At 35.4% G+C, this 27,359-nt stretch overlaps 1 protein-coding gene across 2 annotated transcripts in view; it reads left to right on the top strand.

Annotated features, from left to right (window-relative positions):
• ADGRB3 (adhesion G protein-coupled receptor B3) overlaps nucleotides 1-27,359 on the top strand; it is a 755,063-nt gene that overhangs the window by 703,113 nt on the left and 24,591 nt on the right. For both annotated transcript variants that reach the window (XM_019029897.4, XM_019029899.3), the window contains 5 exons: nucleotides 2,238-2,336; nucleotides 2,656-2,827; nucleotides 17,215-17,310; nucleotides 18,797-18,836; nucleotides 23,859-24,502. In XM_019029897.4, coding sequence (XP_018885442.1) covers nucleotides 2,238-2,336; nucleotides 2,656-2,827; nucleotides 17,215-17,310; nucleotides 18,797-18,836; nucleotides 23,859-24,502 — 1,051 coding nt within the window. The remainder of the gene's footprint in view (nucleotides 1-2,237; nucleotides 2,337-2,655; nucleotides 2,828-17,214; nucleotides 17,311-18,796; nucleotides 18,837-23,858; nucleotides 24,503-27,359) is intronic.

The raw sequence follows: 27,359 nt of genomic DNA on the forward strand, positions 1-27,359 counted from the left end.
TAAATTTAAATGTGTGGACAACTCAAGGTTTTTTTTACTGTTTGAACTTTTAATTTTATAAATGAATAATTTCTTCTATAATAAAGAAACAAGATCTCATTTTTCAATGCAGCAACTCAATTTAGCATCTAGACTATGTGTTTTTCATATTATATTAATTTCTATAGTGGTCACGTAAACTAGGAAAAAACATTACATGTCTCTAGGCAACTTATCTTTATTCTACTTCATGCACATCCAGTAATAGAATGCCAAAGGTGTCCTACCAGTTAACATCAAGCATAGTTTTTAACAGTTAGCCCTGACTAAGGGAAGTAGGCATAGATCTTCCAGTTAGACTCAAATAAATATCAAATAAAGACAAATAAGCATTTTAAGTAATGGTTTAAAATTTGTTTTCAGACAGGCCCATACTTAGATTAAATCACAGTTTGCAGGTCTAAAATACTTACACTATGTACTTAAAATTATTTTTTAGTAATATTTGGCTTTCGATCTTGTTTCAGAGCCTAGAGGCAACATATTCTTAGATTAAGAAAGACAACTGCATCAGTGTTTGAAGTGTGAACACCATACAGCCTATCTTCCGTGATAAAGGAAACAATATATAACTAATCCATGCCTTTTTCATATTAATCTGATCAGATTTAACAAGATTAAAGAAATGCAAATGTTTAGTTAGAGAAGTGGTACTTGTTCCTGTTTGTTCATCAGCATAATCTATGGAGCTTTAAAAAAGGCAGATGCCTAAGTCCTATTAAATTAGAGTCTTGTGGTTGGGGCCAGATAGACAGCTGATGTGCAGCCACTGTGGAGAATACTAGGCTATGTACTCCTTTGGCATGTACACATCGGCGTGTCCGTTAAGGCATTCCTAAACTAAACTGGATAGACTAATGTTTACATATTATTTTGAAACATTTGGACACATTTGGCTACTACATGTGCCCTGGAGTGGATCAGTAAAGCGAGGGATTTAGTGTCATATTCCCCACCCCCACACTCATGTCTGAAAGCTTTGATTTTTCTCACAGGATCTGCTGATCAATCTACTTAATTAATCACTTTCAGATTTATTATCTCATATCAACACTATTCACAAGTGAGTACCCTTATTTAAAATAAACCAGAGTTCTAAATTATGAGCATCTTACAACTTTCTCTCTTCTGCCACTTTTCTTATACACATAGTAATGCAACTCCGCTATAAGATTCTTTAAGAAAACCTACAGAGTAATCATTTTAGACATAGATACCACATAGGAATGGACTATGCACACCTCAGAGCATTATTCCAAGTTGTTTGGAATTTTTAATTCAAGTAATTTCTTTTTGGTTTTTCCTAAATGGTTTATTTTCTAATAAATCTGTAATTTTCAAGGTACAGTTTTCTAAAGCAAAATGTGTGTAAAGTTTTTCCATATAATGTAACTTTGCTTCTATAATGTAGTAGATGGAGTATGAATTGTTTGAATCTGAATTTATGTGCAAAATCCTCTAGACAAGAATAGACCATTTAAATGCTAGGAGGTTGGAGTCTATGACAAATGTTCAGAAATAATATTTTGAACTTAATGACTATGTTAAATGTGTTTTATTAAAGCAGAAACCTATCACTCTTTTATTATCAACTAATATTTCATCAAATTTCATCAGCCCCTATATTCAGATCATCCTAAAATGTGGGCGATACATATTATAAGAAATTTCAAAATATGAATCTGTTGAGAAAAAAAATTGCATCTTCAACAAATAATTGAAGACTCCTAAAATCCATTTCTTCCTATGTTGGACTTCTGAGATAATTATTTACATTTCAGAAGGTTTTCACAGATATATATGCCTTCTGCAATTAACAATGAACATTCTCAGGGCTAGGAGTCCCCACATGTTTGATTATTGGGGTCTGAATAAAGGGTTTTCACTGTGTGTCTACAGAAGCACATGCTTATGTTTAACTCAGTGTATTGAGCAACTTTGATCAATAGACACAAGGGCCACTTATGGTGTAATGATGGAAGTATGTTTTGCATGCAACAAAGGCCCATATTAAAAGGTAAATGTTACAAAGATAATTTGTAGTATAAATGCATCTTTACAACAACCTAGAGCATTCATTTTTGATAAATATACTTTTCTGCATGAAATCGTATTTAAAAGCTAACTTGCAGCAGCAATTTTTTTTTGGTGACAATTCAATATTTTGTTCTTTTTGTGGGTGTTCTGTTTGTTTGCAGTCAGATGAGTGAGCCTCATAGCGGTTTGACGCTCAAATGTGCCAAGTGTGGAGTAGTTTCAACAACAGCTTTGTCAGCCACCACCGCCAGTAACGCCATGTTAGTCCCAATCATTTACATCTTCTTGTTACAAATCTTTTACAGTGCATGTGAGAAAATGCTATGATGAAAAAAAAATTGTGTTTTCTAATACAAGACCAGAGAGTATATTTAAATATTTATAATTGGCAACTGTCTTTATAGCTATTGTGGGATAGTATATAAAAAAATAAATAAGACTCTCAAATGTCATCTGCTTTGTGGTTTCCAAGTTAATGGTCTTGGAACCACATACAAAAATGCTTTGTTGAATGGGGGTTTGGCTATGGGCTGGGGTGTGATGTACAGCTACGTAATGTTACTTTCTTGGTCTCAACAGGGCGTCTCTTTGGAGCTCCTGCGTGGTGTTGCCCCTTCTGGCTTTGACGTGGATGTCTGCGGTTCTGGCCATGACAGATAAACGCTCCATATTATTTCAAATACTTTTTGCTGTGTTTGATTCATTGCAAGGCTTTGTTATAGTCATGGTCCACTGCATTCTTCGGAGAGAGGTGAGAAGCATTCTTGTGATAGAGAACAGTGATGGTTGGAAGGGTATTTCCTTGCTAACAAGAATGATCTTTTAATATCTTGATGTTCAGATTAAAGCTGGTCTCCTCCATTGACAATCACTTGGGAATCAAAGCTGAAGGAATGCTTTAAGACACAGCTTGGGAGAGCCCCCAGCACTCTGAAAGTGACAGATTAGAACAGATGGGACTATGCCAGGAAAAACACAACCAGAGGTGTCAAAAGCCAGGAAGAATAGATTTAAAAGAAGCTGCATGGAGTGATTTGTATAAATAAGTCTGTTAGAAAAAATAGTGAATAAGAGGGCATAGAGGCGTAAGTTTTAAAGACACAGTTCATGAGCATAATGCAGTGATAGTTCTTAAGCTTATTCCCTAACTCATGTTTCTTCACACAGCACACCCTCATTGCATATATTAACCAATACTATTTTAAGCAGAAAACATTGAAGATGAATGCTTAGATCTTTTGTCTCTATACTAAGTTTTGGTTGTGATTACTATGGATTGTTGCTTTTGATATGGATGTTTACTCTTAGAAAAATACTAAAAATGTATACAGTGAGACATGATAGGCAGTGATTATCTCCAAGAACTGTAGAGGTATTATCATATCAGCATTTCTCTGGATCATGATTGAGGTTCACTGTCAGTAGTAGGGGAAGAAATAAGTCATATTTCATGAATGGAGACACTAACTAGCACCAGATCCATCCAGGACAGTGAGAGATTTCAGACTTGAGTTGTTTAGAAATAAAATGTTGTTTTCCAACCTGTGTGAAAATTATTTTGAATGCTTGCAAGCACTGAGAGTATTTATAAGGTTTATGAGTCATTTTAGCATTTACTCTAGGGATGACTGGTGACAAAAACACACATGACATAGTGCCATGCTAGTCATTTTGAGAAAACAGTCTACTCTGTCATTTTGCATTATCTAGCTTGTTTGAGAACTTTACTGCAATGTGCACATTGCAAAAAAACACGTGTACGTATGAGTATAAACCCTATAGTTTTGCAGTGATGTGCAGAGATAACTAGAGGCTTTTACCTGATTTATCAGATGGGAAGAACAATATTTCTGAGCTATTTTATTTTATTTTTTATTATACTTTAAGTTCTGAGATACATGTGCAGAACGTGCAGGTTTGTTACATAGGTATACATGTGCCATGGTGGTTTGCTGCACCCATCAACCTGTCATCTACATTAGGTATTTCTCCTAATGCTATCCCTCCTCTAGCCCCCCACCCTTGACAGGACCTGGTGTGTGTTGTTACCCTCCCTGTGTCCATGTGTTCTCATTGTTCAACTCCCACTAATGAATAAGGACATGCAGTGTTTGGTTTTCTGTTCCTGTGTTAGTTTGCTGAGAATGATGGTTTCCAGCTTCATCCATGTCCCTGCAAAGGACATGAGCTCATCCTTTTTCAATAGCTGCAGAGCATTCCATGGTGTATATATGCCACATTTTCTTTATCCAGTCTATCACTGATGGGCATTTGGATTGGTTCCAAGTTTTTGCTATTGTGAACAGTGCTGCAATAAACATATGTGTGCATGTGTCTTTATAGGAGAATGATGTATAATCCTTTGGGTATATACCCAGTAATGGGAATGCTGGGTCAAATGGTATTTCTAGTTCTAGATCCTTGAGGAATCATCACACTGTCTTCCACAATGGTTGAGCTAATTTACACTCCCACCAACAGTGTAAAAGCCTTTCTATTTCTCCACGTCCTCTCCAGCATCTATTCTTTCCTGACTTTTTAGTGATCGCCATTCTAACTGGCATGAGATGGTATCTCATTGCGGTTTTGATTTGCATTTCTCTAATGACCAGTGATGATGATCTATTTTTCATATATTTGTTGGCTGCATAAATGTCTTAATAAGATACAGATGTCCGTAATAAACCCACATGTATTCTAAGAACATTCTATGTAGAAAATCAATGAAGACCAATTAACAGTAACTTCACATTGCAAGGGGAGGAGAGTATTTTAGCATTTAAAAAGTCTGATGTCGTTTACAGTTGCCAAGCCTTACTATTCCCTTAGCAAATTTCTACTTAGAATATCAGCATTAAAAATCTTCCAAGACCAAAGGAGTAGAAATTAAGAGGAAATTGAATAATAATTTAGCTTATGTTCTCCAACTATAACTATCTTATGGGTCTTCTATATTAATATTATTGCTAATAATTAAGTAACAAGATTGTTCTAAATGAGTAGACACATAATATGTTTTTGATTGATGATTAAGGATGAAGTATTTCAGGCTTTAAGTAAGATACATGATGATATACCTACATGCAGTTTTTAGAAGATATTAATACCTTAGGTGTTTAGGAGTAGAACAGTGCTGCATCACTATATAAGCTTCTCTTTTTCTTCAGAATAAGCTTGATAGATAGTTTTAAGCTATCATCAAAATATGCAGGTTTTAAAGTGGCGGATATTATGATGGCTAATTATCAAATGTTTGCTGTTTACATGAAGAAAAATACTTGGCACAAAAATTCTAGATTTCCCTCAGAACTTTTTCATACTTGCTAATTGGACTATTAACTGTCAAAAACAATGATTTACAAGTAATTAAATCAATCATATAATAAATGCTTCTGCTAAAGTAGGTGTCTCTAAATACATGTTTTCTGTACTAATGGAAAATAAAAATATGGATACATCTCTGTTGTTGCATTTTCAATTATTAGTTCAAGTTGAATAATTTTATAGCAAAGAAATTAACAGCAGAGTGTCATAACACTCTTTATCTCCATCACTGAAATGGCAAATCACATATTTCTTTTTTTAATTGAACCTTAAAAATACCCTATAACAGTACTGTAAATACACAGAGCAGATTTCAGGTATAGGGCAAGTCTGCTTCAGAATTCCTAGAGGAAGATTTCATTTAAACACCTTATTTAGAAGGATTTTACAGATCCCAAGGAAGATATCATAGGAGGCCTCATTTGGAACACTGAAATTCTTTTTGACCTTCTAAAGGTATATTGCCTGACACTAGCAATGGGTATATCTCAGATTACTTGTGATCACATTGCCCTGACATTACCATGGTCCAAGAGAAGAGAAGTATCTTCCCATATCCTCTGTGCCTCCACTGAACAATAATTTCATAAAGATATACCAAAGAAAATGGAATAGATAGCTATATGTAAAACATTAGGTAGTGATTTATATCTATTAATCTACTTGATAATTTACACTTGGATCCTAGAAATACAGTTTTATCTCTACTGCTCTTCACTTTAAAATATTTGCTTCACTAAAATTCCTGTGGGCTTTTCTTTCTTAAAATATATAAGCAATGTAAAATATATATTTTTTAATTTAGAGACTGGATATATATATATTTCTATTTCTATGTATTTTTGACAGACACTAACATAATTTGGTCTTTAATGACTGTCCCAATATGAATTCAGAAGGCTTTACCCATATTTATTATTTCTGTGGAGGAGGTGGATCTACACAGGGGAAGAATATAGCCTTGAAGATTAAGAAGGAGAAAATAAGTGAAATACTATAACCGTGATATTTTTAATGTGTTGTGTATGGAGCCTAATTTATTTTAAAAGTGACTTTGCTTTTTGTGGGTCCAATTTTACAATCATTTCAAATCAGAAGAAAAGGGAGAAATGATTACTGTGTCCTGCCAAATCAATTATATCACACTAAAAAAATTTGGAATGTTTGCATAACTATTTGTTATGACCTTCAGACCTAAAATCTTAATATTTAAACTTTATAAAATTTATATTCTTGAAAATACAGTTTCTTCTTCTGGAATAACTTTTCTTTTGAATTACTTTACTAAATCTCTCTGGAGAAAAAAACAAAAGACAAAAAGAGGAAATAAGAATAAAAAAAAGAAGCCATCTGATTCATCACATTACATACTTTTAGCAACAGAACCTAAATCTTAGAAGCTAATATGTTTAAGAGCTAATAAGACAGAATTGAATACAATGAGTATAGAGGTGTTTCTTCATTTATCCATCATTGGTTGATTGGAATTTATTTGAATTAAACAGATAACAAAATACACTATTTACTATTCCCCGCATTGCTACGGAAATGGAAGGACACAAGAGTTATGAAACCTTTGAAATAGTTACTGTTGCTAGGAAACCACTTTCTTGGTGCCTGCACATTCTTCTCATCTTTCTGTCTCTGGCTGTGCCTGGCTCTAAGACAGTCTTACAGCTCTATGTCAGAGGGGGGAAATCACAAGATCGTGATACAAAACAAGCTACAATAAAACTCTTTCACTAAATGGAAGGATAAAAGGAAAGTGCTTAAATGGATAATTTTGTTATATCAGTGTGTGAGAATCCTGTGGCTGTTCTGTAGCATCACTAACAGGGCCAAGCTCCTCTTTTCTCTTTCCCAAGCACTGGCAGGAGGTCTAGGCTGCACCAGATGAGGTCCCAAAATCTGTATCCAAACCTGTGAAGTCATTTTGTAGTGAAATGCTTAAAATAAAAAACTTTTCTTTCTTCCTTCTCCCACTCCCACCCTTTTTTAGCCTATTTCCTACTTAGTCTTATTATTTCCACAAGGCGTACAGATAAACAAAATGATTTACATGCACATGGCAGTGAATATGTAAAACAGACAAGCATCCTTACCTGTCTAATCTAAAACCAATAATATTCCAAAGTAAATCATTATAAAAATGAAGCCAGTAGTGATGAAATAACTAGACAACAATATGTAAAGGGTCCATATTGCATATAATATAGTTCAGATAGAGAGTTACATGAACATCCAGGTTTGACTACTTACAGGGAAATTGAGTATGACTCATTAGCATGGAAGGGTATATCTGTGCCTTCCTTTACTGCAGGATGGGTCAGCTGTTTTGGTTGGTCTTTGAAGAGGAAGGAGGAGATGATAAAAGACTTCAAAACTCATGGGTTCCTAAGGGAACAATGAGGTTAGAAGATTAGGGAAGTGAAGGTTTCTGGTAAAGGAAGATGGAGAAATGTTACTGGGCATATGGTTTCCATGGAGTGGGGCCTGTGGTGAATAGCAGAGAGTTTGATTCTTCTCTGGGACCATATGAAGCACATAGAGGCATAAAGCAAATGATGTGATACTGGACCCTAGTGATTTTTTTTTTTTAGATAGCTATGACTGAAGCAGCAAAAGAAAAACAATACTGATGACATTTGAGGACAAAGCATTGACTAAGTGATGTTTTGTGCTTTCTGGTCAGAGTGTTCAATGACCATGATAAGTGGCCATTATGAGTGGTCTCGTAAAGAAAGATAAATAGATTTCAAAGTTCATAAGTAGCTCAGGGCAGGGAGGGTCAGGGTACTGATTCTAACATTTTGAGCTTGCTTAGACGGTGGTTGTACTGATTCTAACATTTTGAGGTTGTACTGATTCTAACATTTTGAGCTTGCTCAGAATAAAACTTCAGGCCAATTTCCCTGATGAATATCAATGTAAACATCCTCAATAAACTACTGGCAAACTGAATCCAACAGCACATCAAAAAAGTTACCCACTTTGATCAAATTGGCTTCATCCCTGGGATGCAAGCCTGGTTCAAAATACACAAATCAATAAATGTAATCCATCACATAAAAAACAGAACCAATGACAAAAACCACATGATTATCTCAATAGATGCAGAAAAGGCCTTCGATAAAATTCAAAACCCTTCATGCTAACAATTCTCAATAAACTAGGTATTGATGGAACATAGCTCAAAATAATAAGAGCTATTTATGACAAACCCACAGCCAATATCATACTGAATGGGCAAAAGCTGGAAGCATTCCCTTTGAAAACCGGCACTAGATAAAGATGCCCTCTCTTACTACTCCTATTCAACATAGTATTGAAACTTCTGGCCAGGGCAATTGGGCAAGAGAAAGAAATAAAGTGTATTCAAACAGGAAGAGAGGAAGTCAAATTGTCTCTCTTTGCAGATGACATGATTGTATATTTAGAAAACCCTACCATTTCAGCCCCAAATCTTCTTAAGCTGATAAGCAACTTCAGCAAAGTCTCAAGATACAAAATTAATGTGCAAAAATCACAAGCATTCCTATACACCAATAATAGACAAACAGAGAGCCAAATTATGAGTGAACTCCCATTTACAATTGCTACAAAGATAATAAAATACAACTTACAAGGTTTGTAAAGGACCTCTTCAAGGAAAACTACAAACCACTGCTCAAGGAAATAAGAGAGGACACAAACAAATGGAAAAACATTCCATGCTCATGGGTAGGAAGAATCAATATCATGAAAACTACCCAAAGTAATTTATAGATTCAATGCTATCCCTATCAAGCTACCATTGACTTTCTTCACAGAATTAGAAAAAACTACTTTAAATTTCACATGGAACCAAAAAAGAGCCTGTATAGCCAAGACAATCCTAAGCAAAAAGAACAAAGCTAGAGGCATCATGCTACCTGACTTCAAACTATACTACAAGCCTACAGTAACCAAAACAGCCTGGTACTGGTACCAAAACAGATATATAGACTAATGGAACAGAACTGAGGCCAACCTATGGAATGGGAGAAAATTTTTGCAATCTATCCATCTGACAGAGGGCTAATATCCAGAATCTACAAGGAACTTAAACAAATTTACAAGAAATAAACAACTCTATCAAAAAGTGAGGAAAGGATATGAACAGACACTTTTCAAAAGAAGACATTTATGCAGCCAACAAACATATGAAAAATAGCTCATCATCACTAGTCATTAGAGAAATGCAAATCAAAACCTCAGTGAGATACCGTCTCATGCCAGTTAGAATGGTGATCATTAAAAAGTCAGGAAACAACAGATGCTGGAGAGGATGTGGAGAAATAGGAAGGCTTTTACACTGTTGGTGGGAGTGTAAATTAGCTCAACCATTGTGGTAGACAGTGTGATGACTCCTCAAGGATATAGAACCAGAAATACCATTTGACCCAGCAACCGCATTACTAGGTATATACTGAAAGGATTATACATCACTCAGCTTGTTATAAAGACTCATGTACAGCTGTGTTTATTGCAGCACTGTTCACAATAGCAAAAACTTGGAACTAACCCAAATGCCCATCAATGATAGAATGGATAAAGAAAATGTGGCACATATACACCATGGAATACTACGCAGCCATAAAAAGGATGATTTCATGTCCTTTGCAGGGACATGGATGAAGCTGGAAGCCATCATTCTCAGCAAACTAACACAGGAGCTGAAAACCAAACACCGCATGTTCTCACTCATAGGTAGGAGTTGAACAATGAGAACACACGGACACAGGGAGGGGAGCATCACACACCAGGGCCTGTCGGGAGGTGGGGGCCTAGGGGAGGGATAGCATTAGGAGAAATATCTAATGTAGATGATGGGTTGATGGGTGCAGCAAAGCAACATAGCACGTGTATACCTATGTAACAAACCTGCACGTTCTGCACAGTTATCCCAAAACAAATTATAATAATAATCAATAAAAGAATTAAGCAAGATGGGAGTTGGTTGCTAAGAGCTTTATCCTTGTCAGCCTGATTGAAAGTTCAAAAAGAAACACAATTCAGATTTTTTTTGTTGTTTCATTTGTAATAAAATAGGATATGGGGCCGGGCACAGTGGCTCATGCCTGTAATCCTAGCACTTTTTTGGGGAGCCAAGATGGGAGGATTGCTTGAGGCCTGGACTTTTAGACCAGCCTGGGCAACACAGTGAGACCCCCATCTCTACAAAAAAAATTTAAAAGACATTTAGCCAGGTGTGGTGGTGTGCACCTGTATTACCAGCTACTCAGGAGGAGAAGGTAGTAGGGTTGTTTGAGCTCAGGAGGTCAAGGCTGCAGTGAGCCATGATTGAGCCACTGCACTCTAGCCTGGGTGACAGAGTGAGGCCTCATCTCTAAAAAGAAAAAAAAAATAGAATGCAGTACCTTGAAATGGGATAATGTCTGCAGGTATAAAAATAAACCTGGATTTTACCAAAACAGAGAATGAGGTGCACAAAAACTGCTTTTAAATAAGAGCATGAGCATCACACAGGCAGGGACAATATGCTCATATTCTTATATACCTTTCCAAGAAATCACCAACCTCATTTGACCCAAAAGTCATCCCACTTCTTAGGCAGGGAAATGTAAATTCTAATTCTCCTTCCAGATTAAGCTTTCCTGACTTAGCAAAATTGCTATTATATTATGAATAGTTACATCAGTCTTGATTTTCACACATGGTTCTCCTAGTCCATGCAGAGATCTAAGGGGTTAACAAGAGTATGAAATAAGATGGGTGAGATGACATCAGTAAAAAAGTTCAGACAGAGAGTTTGTAACAGAAATTAACAAACTCTGTCATGCCTGCCAGTTAACATCAAACCATTGCTTGCTATTACCCACAGTTCTTCTGTGGGATCCTCACACTGCCGTCCCAGCTGTTCCCTACGCTGGGTAGCAGCATGGTGCTTCTGTCTATAGTCAAGAAGAGTAGGCTGGGCACAGTGGCTCACGCCTGCAATCCCAGCACTTTGGGAGGCTGAGGCGGGTGGATCACCTGAGATCAGGAGTTCAAGACCAGCCTGGCCAACATGGTGAAACCCTGTCTTTACTAAAAAATGGAAAAAAAAAAAAAATTAGCCGGGCATGGTGGCAGGCGCCTGTAGTCCCAGCTACTCATGAGGCTGTGGCAGAGAATCACTTGAACCCAGGAGGTGGAGGTTGCAGTGAGCTGAGATTGTGCCACTGCACTCCAGCCTGCATGACAGAGCAAGACTCTGCCAAAAAAAAAAAAAAAAGAAGAAGAGTAGGTGGACACAGACATGTGGATATGTGGATGGACAAATTTCATCTTTCTCTCCTTGCCACTCCTAGATTGTCCTTGCAATATTGCTAAACTAATAACTGGAGGTTCAATATGTCTTAAATAAAGGTTCAAACTGAAAACTTATCGATTAACTCATGTCTTATTTTTTATAAATCATAAAAGGTTGGAAATTATGGTACAGCAACTTAATTTCTGACCAGTTGGAAATAATTGTTTTGGTTTATTCCTTCACTTAAACTATCTTATTCTTTGTTCAGTAAGACAATAGAGTGGTACATTGGAATGAAGACTAGCTTTCAAGTCAAGTGACCTGATTCCATTCCCAGCTCTGCTACTTGTTATTGTTATGATCTTGAGCAAGTTACTTAAGCTCTCTAAGCTTCAAGGTCCTCTTCTGTGACACTGAAATAATGTCTGCCACAAAGGGGATGGCATGAGGCTGAAATGAAATATCCCCTGAGAAGGCATGGGATCCTGGCGTATGACACATAATGTCCCTTTCCTTCCTTTCTATTCTCATGCTGAAGAAATGCTGCTACATATTTTTCAGATCATGCACATGACATATAATTTAGAGAAGCTTATATGACCTCCTCAAACTGATATAAAAAGTAATTTGAAGGTAAAGAGGTATAACAATTTTAGAGATTAAGTGATAGATCCTTTAGATATTAAGGGATTCTAATAGAAAGTCATTGGGACTGAAATTTGCATCTGGAATGCATCTTTTTCTTTCATTGTATAGTAAATGGCAGATTTTCACTTTTTGTTTATTGATTTTGCTATCAGCAAAGTCATTTAATATATTAATAATGTGAAATCACTCATAATTCATTCATGTCAATTGTCATATCAACTATCATAATACATATGAAATTGAAAAGTCATTCATTTCATAATTAGATTGTATAGAATTTAATGATTATGAAAAGCTGAGCTGTTTGTTCAAATATGAAACAATGGTAGAAATGAGATTCAAAAAATAAAAGGCCACATAAGAAACTCTTCTCCCCCGAAGGAAAGATTACAAATAATTACAAGAATGTAACTTTACTTATTTTCCTGGCTTAGAATGATCCTCTTGAATAGGAAATCAAGAAGAATTACTGTAGGTAAAACTGTCTTCTTAAAAGTGAAGATTCAGGGTCTGATTTGCTCAGTAGCTAAATACAGAGCCCGTTTCAAACTGTGTAGCTCTTTCCTGTGAGGTTTGTCTGAATTGCAACACTGCCAGACATTGCTCGGTGCTCTTCCCTAGCAATCTCTAACTCTGGCACCAGCTTCCACAATGACGCTCCGCCAGCTGCCTTCAGAGCGAAGACCAGTCCAGAAGCTCTCAGCCTGCTGCTGTTGATATAAAGTGAATCCCTCTCCTGGTTCAGAAGACAAGAGCGAGGCACACCCCTGCAAACCTCTTTGAACTCATGTCTCATCCAAAAATCCATCAGCATTTATAGCCTTTTCAGGAGTTTTTAGAGCAACCCCCAGCAGGAGCCAGTCAAAATAACTTTGGAAGTGCATGGTTGGATTCTTTTCAGGAGACAACCTTGATAGCTTATTGTTTTTTCTTCACCTTATTGTGTGATGTTTCTCACCATTCTTTTTTTTTTTCATTTTACAACATGCCATTAGATTGCCTTAAAGTCTCCTAAATATCCCAATGTTAGTTACATATCTGTTCCTTGCTACTCCTGCAGATATTTGACCCTCTGCCTATCAATTCAGGTGAAAGATCTATTACAGATTATTATAAAAAGAAAAAATTTGAAGTCTAGATTTTAACTGTGCCATAATTTATCTTAAATATTAAATTTTTTCCTATAGGTTTAGTAAAAAAATTGCATTTACTCGTATCAAGTAATTTTTTTAATGTTAATTTCACAAGAACTCAAAGATGCAATGATTTTAATATCTAATAAATCTTAAATTTAGTTGTTACCTAAAATAAGTGATTTTCCAAATGGTAAGTCAAAGAATAATATTATTGCCAGGCATTAGAAATATGACTGTTGGCACAGAATATTTTAATATTCTGGTTGAGAAAGCAAGATCTAGAATCTGTCTTATTTTATTTTTTTTTATTTTTTGCGTTTTCTGCTTGTTTGAAACATAGACTTGCTTTTTACAAAAATTCAATTATTCTTCATCAGCACAATTCACATCAATTCACCAAAATCAAGTCTCTCTTAGTTTACCAGATATAAAATTCAATTAATTATCCAAACACGTTCAAATAGCTGTGAATGCTTTTTCCAGATACCATCTTGCCTGAAGTATTCTATTCTGTGATAAGAAATATGCACTATGAAATCTAATCTAATCATTCTTTCCTGACAGTGTTGGACAAATATTTAAGACTAATATAGACTAATTCATCCAGATTCCCTAGATACTTTTTTTTTTTTTTGAGACATAGTCTTGCTCTTGTCACCCAGGCTGGAGTACAATGGCACAATCTCGGCTCACTGCAACCTTCGCCTCCTGAGTTCAAGCAATTCTCCTCCCTCAGCCCCCAAGTAGCTGGGATTACAGGCACCTGCCACCACGCCCTGCTAATTTTTGTATTTTTTTAGTAGAGATGGGGTTTCGCCATGTTCGCCAGGCTGGTGTTGAACTCCTGACCTCATGGTCCGCCCGCCTTGCCTCCCAAAGTGCTGGAATTGCAGGCATGAGCCACCACGCCCTGCCCCCAGATACATTTTTAAGATTAAAAAAATAAATAAAATGGAGCATTTAGAATAAAGTAGAATTTCTTATGCAAATCTTTCTAAATTAGAGGTATCAGAGGCACTAAAAGTGTCAGAGAATCTAGCACTTAAATTGTGACATATGACCATTAAAATGACCTTGAATTTACTGGAGAATATTTATTCTTTTTTGATTTATATTTCTTCTGAATAGCATTTAATGATTCATGAAGCTGACATCATCATTCAGTGTAGAAATGCCCTTAATCTATTGTCCCATTTGGGAGTTTGGTAGTGAAAGGTATTGACTTTATATGTCTGTGTGTTCTGAAAAGACCTGGATTTCTTTTACATCTCCTTCAAGCAACTAAGAGTTGATTTTGAAGAGAAACCTACAAAAATTGTATTTCCATATTTCATAGTCAGCCAAAAATATTGGTAACTATGCTTTGAAGATCTGAAAATTGGGAGTGGTTAGCAAGGACCATTCAAATTAATCTTTGGTATTACCAAAATGTTTCTCATTTTATATATGCTGACCTAGAAATATGTTTGATAGAAATCTTCATGAGACAAGCTCCCAGAAGGCACCATTGCTAACACAGTTTATCTTCCTTTGTAAAATGTGTTTCTTTAATAGTTGCCTTGAGGTGCAAACAGAAAGTTAATATGTACCTATTTTTCTGACATTGGTTTCTAGGATTTTTTTTCTAAAAACAGATATACTTTCTTAATGGTTTCCCCAAATCAAGTGTCTGCATAATAGAAAAAGTAATGATCTGACAAAGACTCATTACCAATTTTCGATTACTAATGTCTCTCTTTAGAATGTACAACAACTTCTTAATCTAAAAAGGAGGAGCTTGAAAGCCTTCACATCTGAAAAATCTAATTTTATCCCAGTTGTGTCTCCTTTACCAGGAAAAGCTAGATTATTTAGTTATAAATATTTATTCAGTTCTTCAGGAAAAGATGATCAGACTAGATTTCGCTACGTCTGTACTTTAGCTGATGTGTTTGAAAAAGGAAATAAGAAATTACCTTGCTGGGTATCAGGTAATGCATTCTTTTTCAAAGAAATTCTAAATTTAGAAATATTAGAGTAATAGAATGGAAGACAGGTCAGAGAACACTGAGTCTATCTCCATTCCTTTACTTCACAGACATTATGGCCACATCAGTAGGATCAGGACCGGAGGTGGAGAAATAGAAGTGGACAGAGGTCTCATTATTGGGCCAGTAGGCCAGTCTTTGGTTGTGATTAGACTTAGTGTCAGTTTACAAATCCTGCAATGTGGCAATTTAGGAGAGAGGCTACTAATGACTATGAAATGGGTGAGAGGACAAGGAGGAAGCTAAAAACAATGTAATAGGCTCAGTTTTGTTTTGTTTTGTTTCCTGGCCAAAAGGTATATTATGAATATCTCACATCAAAATGGTGACAAGAGATCTTATATCACTGCTTCTCAAAAGTGAAAATCTCTATATGTTAACCTTAGTAGTCCCTATAATGATGCATCAGTAAAATAGGGAAAACATCATCTATGCTTTGTTTTTTAATCCAACAAAACAGAGTGTAATAAACAAGAAAGGGAAAGTCAATAATATGAAGTTAGAAAAACAAAGTAGTGAAATGACCTTGACATTGACTTGGAATAAGTAGCTACTTGTAAAGATGTCCATCAACAGCTCGTGGGGAGCTTGATGAACCTCTGGAAGTGGAAAGAACAGGCTGATGCTGAGACACTGTAAGAACAGAATAACTATCATTTGCTTTTTGTGTTTGCTACTTAGCTATTCATGTTCCTTGACTTGTTTTTTAACAAAAGAATTAATGTAATGTTCTTATAACTTTCGTGAGATGTGTTTGTTCTTTCTTCAGAATTCGATTATAAATGGATATTTGGATATTAAGGAAGTTTGGCTTTGCAAAGTGACTTTATTGGCAAGTCAGTCCACCAGAAGTAGTGCTGTTTTGTTTCCCTTTTGTTTCATTATATTTTGTTTTTAAATCAGGGCACATAGTACTTGAAGGGAGACAAGAGATAGTCTACTCAAAGATTTCTTACATGAGACATAAAAAGAAACATCCCAAATCAATTTCAGTCAAAAGATCATTGAATAATCTCATTTTTCGTAATATTTAAAGCTGTTATGAAGATTATGCCATAGCAAATAGTAAATCTCCCTTAAAAGACACACATATTATGTACAACAGTGGAATAAATCTGCCTTCTGGCAAGAATTATTAGTGTTGAGCCAGATATAGCTATTTTGATAGCTAAGGAGTTCCCAGCACTTCCCTCTATAGGTTATGGCAAGCGATAAATTTCCTTGGCATACAGCAAAAGTCCAGGTACACCAGCATTTGTATTAAAAAGTAAACAAGGCAGGGCACGGTGGCTCATGCCTGTAATCCCAGCACTTTGGGGGGCCGAGGTGGGCGGATCACCTGAGGTCAGAAGTTCGAGACCAGCCTGACCAACATGGAGAAACCCCATCTCTACTAAAAATACAATATTAGTCGGGCGTGGTGGTGCATGCCTGTAATCCCAGCTACTTGAGAGGCTGAGGCAGGAAAATCACTTGAACCTGGGAAGCGGAGGTTGCAGTGAGGCAAGATCGCACCATTGCACTCCAGCCTGGACAACAAGAGTGAAATTCCATCTCAAAAAATAATAGTAGTAATAATAATAATAAGTTTTTTTAAAAAGAAGTAAACAAAATCAGTATAAGATAGTAGAACCAGTGATAACCACTGCCTCAGAGCTGATTGCCAAGATAGACAGTATCTTGTCATTATTAAGAGAGAAGAAAATTAATGTGTTCCCCCTCCCCACAGGTTCAGGATGCATTTAGATGCCGATTGAGAAACTGTCAGGATCCCATCAATGCAGATTCTTCGAGTTCATTTCCTAATGGGCATGCTCAAATCATGGTGAGTTTTTATTTTTCCCCTGATTGTTAATTAACTCATGATTTCTCAGGGGAATAAAAGAAATCCTTATGAGTAAAATAGTGTAAAATTTTCATTTTGATTGACTTTGGCTTCAGTTCATTAGTAGACTGTGAACTCTGGTACCACAGAAGTATTATTTCCAGATGGCTTCAGAGTCCAGGACATGTTGTTGGCTCCCTGGGGTGTTGAGTGTGGGAGTCCTATGCAACACTGTGAAGTATGTTCCTCCTTGCGTAGAATTAGGGCTAATGATTTATGCATAGGATCATGTGGATGTCTTTTACAGATCAGAACACTATGAACCTGCACTTCTAGTCTTAAAGCAGTGGTTCTTGGCCTTAGTGAAACATTGGAATCATCAGGGGAGCTACACCACAGACCAATTAAAATCAAAATATTGGGAGTAGGACCTAGGTATTGGTGATTCCAGTATACAGCCTAAGATGAGAACCACTGTTCTAAGGAGTAGCCACTCTTTTAGTGAAAGACCAGTTATTGTACATGAGCTCTGGTTATTATTGGAATCAAAGTGTACTTCAGGTATAACCACTTTGATGTATTTTAGAAATAAGATGAGATTTAAACTCTGTCATTTAAAGCAAGAATTAAATAGGACAGTTTTACTTTTACAGTATATTCAATTTATTATCAACTTTTTTGAACTAGGCAACAGTAATAAACTAGATGATACATTAGTAACTAAGACTTTACAAAGAATAATCAACTCCTTACTAAAAACAAATAGATAGCCAAAATCTCTGATTTAAAATATTAATAGGGAAAGGCATTTGATTGGAAGACCCTGATCAAGATAATGAAATTTTATCATTTCAAAACATTAATTGATTTGCTTAAAATAAAAGTTTTAGGAAAATATGAGGTCACAACTAAACCCCAGAAGGTTCTCGACCAGATGAGTATGGTTTAATCTTCAATTTTAAGTCCTAAACCTGAAAGCTTTTTGCCACATTTGAGTGAAAATGAATCATTAGAAGAGCCTAGTTTGAGCCTAGTTTAACCTAGTTTGACAAAGCTGGATTATAAGATGTTACATTACAAGCAATATATTCAAATTGAATGTTTAAAAATGCCAATAACAAACATAATTATTTAAGAATATTCATAATAATTCACATTCTGATGTCTTTATTATGGTTAGAGAATTGACTTAAAATTCTATCCTTCTAATATATAGTAATCAGTTTCCAGACTGAAGATGACACTGGGTATTGTATTATCTTATTAAAATTGTGTGCTATGTTTCCTTTGATTTTATTTAACATTTGGGCTCTAGGAAACACTGTTGAAAACAATCTAATTATACCTAGAGAAATTTCCTATGCACAAAACAATAAACTTGTACTGCCAAGTTAGATATCTATAAACTTCAGATAATCTGATTAGTAAAAGACACTTGAGGTCTTCATTAAATGATGGTTCTATGTCTTATTCTTTATTGTTACAGACAGACTTTGAAAAGGATGTAGACATTGCCTGTCGATCAGGTAAGAATATTTAGATTTTGAAATCTAATCAGTAGGGATGTTCAATCACTTCTATAGATTTTAATTTTAAAGAAAATGCTGTGGTTTACACATTACATATTGTTCTGTGAAAGGGCTGTATATGTAAAGCAGCCCCCAAATGCCAAAGGAGCTGAGAAACCAAAGAATGAGGCAGAAAAATCCAGTTGTTGGTAAAAGGTAGGATATTAAGGAACTTACAGACAGGAGTGTAGTCTTGGGCAGCAGCAAGACAGATAGATCCCCACACAGTTACTCTTCAGACACAGGGTTTATATACCATAGGGAAAGGGGAAACATGCTGTATAGACAATTAAAGGCAACCCTCCAGAATGGGCAAGAGTGCTATGTGCCTCGTAGCCTATGATTTGTACAATAACATCAAGGTTGCTTTGATCTAAAGGCAGAATTTGTAATGAGTACATGTTCTTACATTAAGCACAGTAAATAAAGTAAGAATCAGGAGGCATCCATAGGACTGGGGTTATTGAGAAGTCAAAACGGTGGATTAGCATTCAAGATGGAGTCCCTTTTGTCTCCATATTTATGTGTATGAAAAAATAGAATTTTTTAAATGGAAGGATTGTAGTAATGGAAGTGTGTTTGTGGAGGAAGAAGGAGAGAGAGAGAGAAAAAGAGAGAGAGAACAAGAGAAATGAGAGAAAAACTAAGAATGGTTCATCGGAAACACCATGACAGCAGAAAAACTTTCACATGGAGACATAAGATTTCCATTCCACCAAGTAATGGTTGTTGGGTGTAAGGCCAGTCGGTTTAACCTTTCTGTGCCTCTATTTTATCAAGTACGGAATATGGGTTATTGTAAAGATGAAATTGCAATGAAATTGCATTGTCTATATGTGTATTAAGGTTGTTGTGGTTTCAGTTTTACGAAGGGTGAAGAGAAGCTCTGCAGCACGTCCTGTTTAGAGGGTTGTATGCCATAATCTCCCAGCCTGTGGCTAAATTCTCACCAGAGTAGATGGCTCAATAGTTTTAAAGGAAACTATATGTTCAATTTTGGGGGATAGTTCCAATTGTTGGAATATGGTCCTTTGTAGGAACAGAATATGCCTCATTTTACCTTTTTTTTGTTGTTGTTGATCTTGGTGCTGCCTTTTAACACAACAGTGAATATCTACTTCATCTAAATATCCAACTATCTTAAAGCAATTATCATTTAGCCCAATCCAAGTATTTTTTTCTTCAGATTAAGCAAGCCTTGTTTCATCCTTCATTTCTTGTAGCATTCTCTGAGGCACGATGCCCAAGGTAGCCTCCAATTTATTGATAATTTTAAATTATCGTGCCCAAATACATACATGTTCACCCAGCATTTATCACAGTGGGCTCTTTACTTGTATTAATGATTTGCATATGATTTCTATTTCAGTACTAGTGTCAACTTACCTGAAATTCCTAAGACTTTTTGTAGAAGTTGTCAGGGCTTCCCCAGTCTTATTTGTAAAGGTTTCGTTTTTGGTATGTTTTCCTTGAAAAAGAAATTTGTCCTTTGCATTTATGTCTATTTGCTATTATTCTACCAATTTCAGGTTAGCATACTATCCATTTCCATTGTTTGGTGACTAAAAGTTTGATAAGACTACCTTCTAAGTCTTCATTCAAACTGTAGTTAAAAGAGTTGAATGGCATGAAACCTAGTAGAGAAACCTGCTATATTCAATAAGGCACCCCCTTACTGCCAGCAGACCTCCTCTACATGGAGTTTTCAGATTCAACTCAAAACCATTAAACATCTGTGCAGAATCTCAGGTCCTGTCATGATCACAAGAATATGAGAGACTAATCTCATATTCTCATTCCTGGATTTAATCTAAATACTCTATGTAGAGTATGGTCATAGCAAAACAGTAAGGTAACTATCATGATTTGGCAACCCGTAGTGGACCTGTGCTGGGCGTTAGAAATCACTATTTCCTGTTGAAAATCTAACAACATGTTGCCAGGATGCAGTCTCACTAGTGCTTGGTTTCCAGAATTGATCATTTTCCTTTTTTGGCTAATTGATATAATATTGTCACTGTGCTCCATCCACCTGCCATAATTTCTCAAAAATCACTAGCCACGGTGCCAATTTCCACATCTATGTTCCAAGATGGAATGTGATTTGTCCGGGTTTAGAAGCTTGAATTTATTTACAATGAATAAGTATTCATTTAATTCCTAATCTTCCACCTTCAGTGTTGTTTTTTTCAGCCTCATTTGGTGTACTCATTACAGTTCTCCTTGATAGAGAAGCAATATAACAGCAGACAGGTTTGTCTTTCCTCTAACAGCTGTAACATTAAACCAGTGGTTGTCAAAGAGTGGTCCCTAGACCATCAGTGTTATCATCACCTGAGAACTTTTTGGAAATGCACATTTTGAGGCCCTAACCCAGGCCTTTGGGGTCTGAAACTGGAGGTTGGGGTATAGGAACTAGTTATAAGCCATCCAGATAATTTTGATGCATGCTAAAATTAGACCATCCTCCTCAAACTGTGATCTCATCTCTGCAGTATTTATCTTGTTCTCCTTCGTTAAGTTACAGATTTTTCCCGGGCCTCATTGTATGCTGGGATTTAGCATCCCTAATACAGGCCAGTGCCATTATTTTATTAGAAAAGAATTTTTCTAATGTTTTCATTTTCTGTTTTCATTTGTTATTGGTGCCCTTTTCAGTTGAGCCCATTAGGATCTTTCTTCTGAGTTTATCTAGAGTTGTCTGTCTATGTTGAAGCATATTCATGAACTCTGAGTAATCTTTCTTTATACTGAGGTGAAATTCACTTCCCTAAATGGCAGCATTTCCATCTGATCATGCCAAATATTCAGTTGCTTTATATTTTGTTTGAAGTTTGTATTTCACTACTTGATTAGTTTCTCTCGAAAGTGCCATCACTTTAACATCATGTTTTCATGTGTAGGTGGTATGATTTGTTTATGCTGTATATTCAAAACTTGGATATACATTTTAAGTAAGTCTAAGAGGCAGGCATTTCTCTCGTATAGAGCAGCCACTACTGCATAAGAAGAATTATCTTTCTTTACACACACACATATATATATATATATTTTTTTTTCAGCAAACACAACTATATCACTTGATTGAAATGTGTTGGCTATAATTATAAATCATATTACATTTGTGCAAAACTTAATGTATCTTGTACGAATTTAAATTATAGAGTCAATACACAGTACCAATACTTCCTTTATAGTTTTTTAATAAAAGATTAAACTTATCTATATATTTTAATGAAATAAAATAGGTTCCCATATATTTTACTGCTATAAATTTTGGAATTATTTTTATATACAATTAAGGGTTAAAAGTGTTCCTTACTGAATTTGGAGATTTTTTTAAGTATTTATTTACAATATCATTAAATCATTACAACATCATTAAATTTAGCATACTTTGCCCCTTACTATGTCATGTATCATTACTCCTGGAAATTACAATTCATTATTGATCTATTATATTAAGACTTTTGGAAATAACTTTTTAAAACTGAATTATTCTACTTTTTATTATGTATAACACTTACATACATAAAAAGGCACAACAAAATTGTTAATCTTAAAAAAAGATGTAAATTTAACATGATTTTTACTGCCTAAGATAAAGAGACAATAATACAATAACTAGATACAATATCTTTCAAGATAACAGATATTACATGAATGATTCATGTTTTGAAATAATTTTAAAGTCTTGTTTCTATGTAACAGGGAAAGACATAATCTTTTTCAACCTCTGCTTTAATGAATAATAATTATGATTCTACTTGAAAATTGGATAATAATGGAAAAAAATCAGTATATCTGAAACTTTTTATGAGGAGACAATAAACCAGACTTTTACAGTCATCTATGCCTAATGAAATTTTAAATGATGATTGCTCTACTTCGTAGGTAGGTTAGCACCAGATGTGCATGTTGAACCAACTTCGCACAGCGCTATTCTGTGTGCTTTCAATTCCAAAGTTACAAAAATAAGTCTTCAGAATTTTATTCATTTGTATCCTCAAAACTGACGATTGTTCATAACTAAGCATGCTTTGTGTTATTCTGCCCCATTATCCCCAAAACATGGCTTTCTGTTTATACAGAGGAAAAAGAGAAAAAAAAACTAAAATATATTTTAATAAAGAATTATTTACTCTTTTGTTGATTGTTTCTGTTTGGTTTGGTTTGCATTTTTGTTTTGTTCCCTTTCATACTACAAGTTATCATAGATTTTTTTCCCTAAATCATTATTCTTAGGCTTAAAGTGGAACAAAGATTTTGGAGGTTCATAAAGTGTTTTTTTCTTAAACTCAGCTGGCAATTTTAATATTCCCGCAAGGGCATTCCAGCATATAGATTAATTTTTTTAATTTTCTTTCTTCCATATAAAACTGAATATGATAAATCTTTTTGAATATTGTATCCACCTTGACCATATGGACTTCAGTGAAAAAATCCTCATTAATTTTCAATATGCATAATTTTTGGAGGGATTTCTGATCCAGTAGGATGAAGTTCCCATTAATTATCCCTTCAAGAAGCATTTTAATGAGCATAACTTCTAGAACACATTGGAGGGAAAGCCATTAAGAAAAAAATCAAATTTGTGTGAATATGTTCATAATTTTACAAAAATCCTTTGGAGCACATTGATGGAGAAAACTTCTCTGGTAATCTCCTATTTCCTTGAAAAGTTATATGGAGTTGTTTAAGGACAGGGTACTAAGATTTTTGAAAGCCCATTAATCAACTTTCAGATTTGCTTTAGCTATGGGCTACCTGAGATCTATGAGAGCATAACAGAATCAATGAAGAGTGATTGAGTAATCTCTCTGGACCATGTACAAACAAATTGATATGTATTTTTTAAAATAACATACCTACCAAATAATATATCTTTAATGTTTAGTAGAAAGCGAGACAACAGAACATAATAATGAAAAATAAACACACATTAACTCTCTTTCTTCAACTTTACATTCCTACTCACAGTTCTTCATAAGGATATTGGTCCTTGCCGAGCAGCCACAATAACAGGAACACTGTCTAGGATTTCTCTAAATGATGATGAAGAAGAAAAGGGAACAAACCCTGAAGGGCTAAGCTATTCAACATTGCCTGGAAATGTCATTTCCAAAGTCATCATCCAGCAACCCACAGGTTTGCACATGCCCATGAGTATGAATGAGCTTAGCAATCCATGTTTGAAAAAAGAAAATAGTGAATTGCGGAGAACTGTGTACTTATGTACAGATGATAATTTGAGAGGGGCTGACATGGACATAGTCCATCCTCAAGAAAGAATGATGGAAAGTGACTATATTGTGATGCCCAGAAGTTCTGTAAATAACCAGCCTTCAATGAAAGAAGAAAGCAAAATGAATATTGGCATGGAAACCTTGCCGCATGAAAGGCTATTGCACTACAAAGTAAACCCTGAATTCAATATGAATCCCCCTGTAATGGACCAGTTCAATATGAACTTAGAGCAACATCTGGCACCCCAGGAACATATGCAGAATTTGCCCTTTGAACCTCGCACAGCTGTGAAGAATTTCATGGCCTCTGAGTTGGATGATAATGCAGGACTATCAAGAAGTGAAACTGGATCAACGATATCAATGAGTTCTTTAGAGGTGAGCCACAGAAGATTAAATTTTTCCTTGATAGTTGAAATATGAATAGATATAAATAGAGATATTGATTGATTGGTTGATTGATTGATGTGACACTGGTGTGAGAAGAGAAGATTCACATTAGCTTTTGCAGTTTTGTATCATGAAAATTTCTGGCTATTGAGATTCAGTCTCAATGTAGGGTTTTCTCAGTAGTGTATTATAATCCCCTTATTCAAGATAATATTTGAAAAGGAACCCATTATATTTAAAAAGATACTAATCAGTCATAATTCTGTCATCATGGGAACTAAGTTAGGCACTCATAAAAAATAAAATTAAATAAATAAATAAATAACAGGATTCTTCTGATGTTTCTCAGGTACCACAGGTCCTTTTGGTGCACAGTGTCTACGTGGCATTACAAACTTAAACTGAGATCTGCACTTTCTGTGTAACAGCAACTGTTAAAAATTACAAAATTGGAATATTTCTCTAAATGTTTTACCATTATACTGATGAAAAACTAATTATTATTACAGTAGATCAATATTATTCAGAGTAAATATTTTGCTCTTAACTTACAGAATAATGACCATTAAAATTTTTTATCTTAGACTGTGAATTGTCAGGAAGAATGTAATCTGAGCATACTAACAGGATTCTGAGGTCCAACCACACGGCCTTTTTGTTTTCATAAGGCCACCAAAAGCAAAGAGTAAACTCGTCACTGCTTATACAGTGAAAAATAGCTGTAAACCTGTGGTTGACATATATATTCATATACGATGCAATACATGCATACTTTTATATGATTGCCACTTGTTTTAGTATAATAGATTATTACATAAAACACCATCTACAGGAAGGCACTATAATTAGTTGCCTGCCCTTTCCAACCCAGTTATGCTGATAATTGTATGTTCAAGTGTCCAAAAGTTCCCAGAGGCAATTGTTTCATGCTTCTCCCCAAAGCCATTCCTTCCACTAGGTCAAAATGAAGAGGCATTCTGAGAGTCTTAAAAAATGCGATGAATAAGGTAATTTTCAGGGTTTTCCCAATTGACTGAGAAAATTCTAGACAATAAATGGTAATGTGAATAGAATCTAAGATAAGTCCCTAAGTTCTGGATCACCCTCAAACTGAGTAAGGCTTCTGAGGATAACTAGGTCAGAATCATTCTTCAGAACCAAAGGCATAGATAGGGCTTCATTAGAAGCCAAGTTCAACTCCAGGGTGACTGAAGCTCCCTTCTGAACAAAATTTCATCCTCCTGAATTAGCAGAATAGCTGCAGTTTCCTTATTTGTAACTTGCATATCCCAGAGACTTCCAGGTTTGTAATAATGACCACATAAGAACAAACTACAAAATATTTATGCAAAAGTCATAGAAGTTTTTAAAAGGATTTTCAGTAAGTGTGCATATAATAACATAACATTATAAGTAATCATAATGACTGTATGGAAGTTTTCTGTATAGTATGGCTCTTTTAAATGTGTTAAAGGGGGTTGAAAGGAACTGCATGAAAATATTTTGGTTGTTACAAAAATGTTTTACATCTAAAAGCCTGAAAATTTTGCTGGATTGATATTGTACAGGTTATCTGTGCTTGGAATGTATTTCCAAGAACTTCTTTCTTCAGTTTGTAATTTTTCCAAATTTCCGTATCCTTATTATTAAGTGTATTATATATAAGTGTGATTCAGCCAAAAGACCTGCATTTAAATGACTTAGAGATCACAAGACTTACATCTTGAAAAGGAAGGAAATTTGGAATTCAGAATGAAAATTTGGTTCTTCATTTTCATTCTTTAAATGAATTTAATAGTAATTGCTTAGGGTGACTATTTTATGAGATAGCAGAAAGAGAATATATAGATGTGGGAATGAATAATAAAAATTAGCATTTATATAGCATCTTTCATTAGCAGATCCTCAAGTCACTTTAAAAACAGGAATTAATCTTCACAACACCTCCATGCAATGGATAAGTTGTTATAATCCTCAAACTAGAGTCATTTGTTCAAGGTTATAGAGCAAGTGCATAGCAAATCTAGGAATAGAATCTTTCTGTCCTGATCAATTTTATGCCATCTAGAAGAGACAGTAATGAGCCTGAATATTAGCATGAAGGTAACTTTAAAGTTCTTTCTAATCCTTAATAGGCATTTGGTCTTATGATTAATAAAGACATGAAATGGGTAAAGCCCTTGTCCTTTAAGTGTGTACAACTAACACATTTTGGAAATGGGGCTGTGTTCAGGAAGATAAAGTTTTTGATCTGGCTTTCTTCTCGGGCAGCATGATGCATTGTCAAGTAGAATTATCAGCTCTGCTAGATTGCGTTATGCAGGGTCAACTGGTGAGAGAGATGGTATTCTGACAATAATAAAGGAAAAGCAGAAAAATGACCTGAGTATCTACATAGAGAGTGGGATTAACAGTAGTCAGGAGGTGTTTTGAGTCTTAGAAGATAATGTTAAGGTGAAAATGGTAAATAATGTGGATCACATGAGGCCTAAGCAATAGGACAATTTAAGTCTTTTCTCCCTGTAAGTAAGAAGGAAGATTAAAGCAATAGAGAACATCCAGCCTGGGCAGCTGGCACAGCAGAGGATGGCCAAGATCCTCAGGATACTTTCAAGGATATAATATAAAGACGCTCACATTTTACCTCCAGAGGAGTCAGTTTTCACAAACTGCCAGCATGGAAAGTGCTGAAGGAAGAAACAGAAGAGGGCCGGGCGCGGTGGCTCACGCCTGTAATCCCAGCACTTTGGGAGACCGAGGCGGGCGGATCACGAGGTCAGGAGATCGAGACCATCCTGGCTAACACGGTGAAACCCCGTCTCTACTAAAAATACAAAAAATTAGC

The sequence above is a fragment of the Gorilla gorilla genome, chromosome 5 (assembly GCF_029281585.2).
Source record: "Gorilla gorilla gorilla isolate KB3781 chromosome 5, NHGRI_mGorGor1-v2.1_pri, whole genome shotgun sequence".
NCBI lineage: Eukaryota > Metazoa > Chordata > Mammalia > Primates > Hominidae > Gorilla > Gorilla gorilla.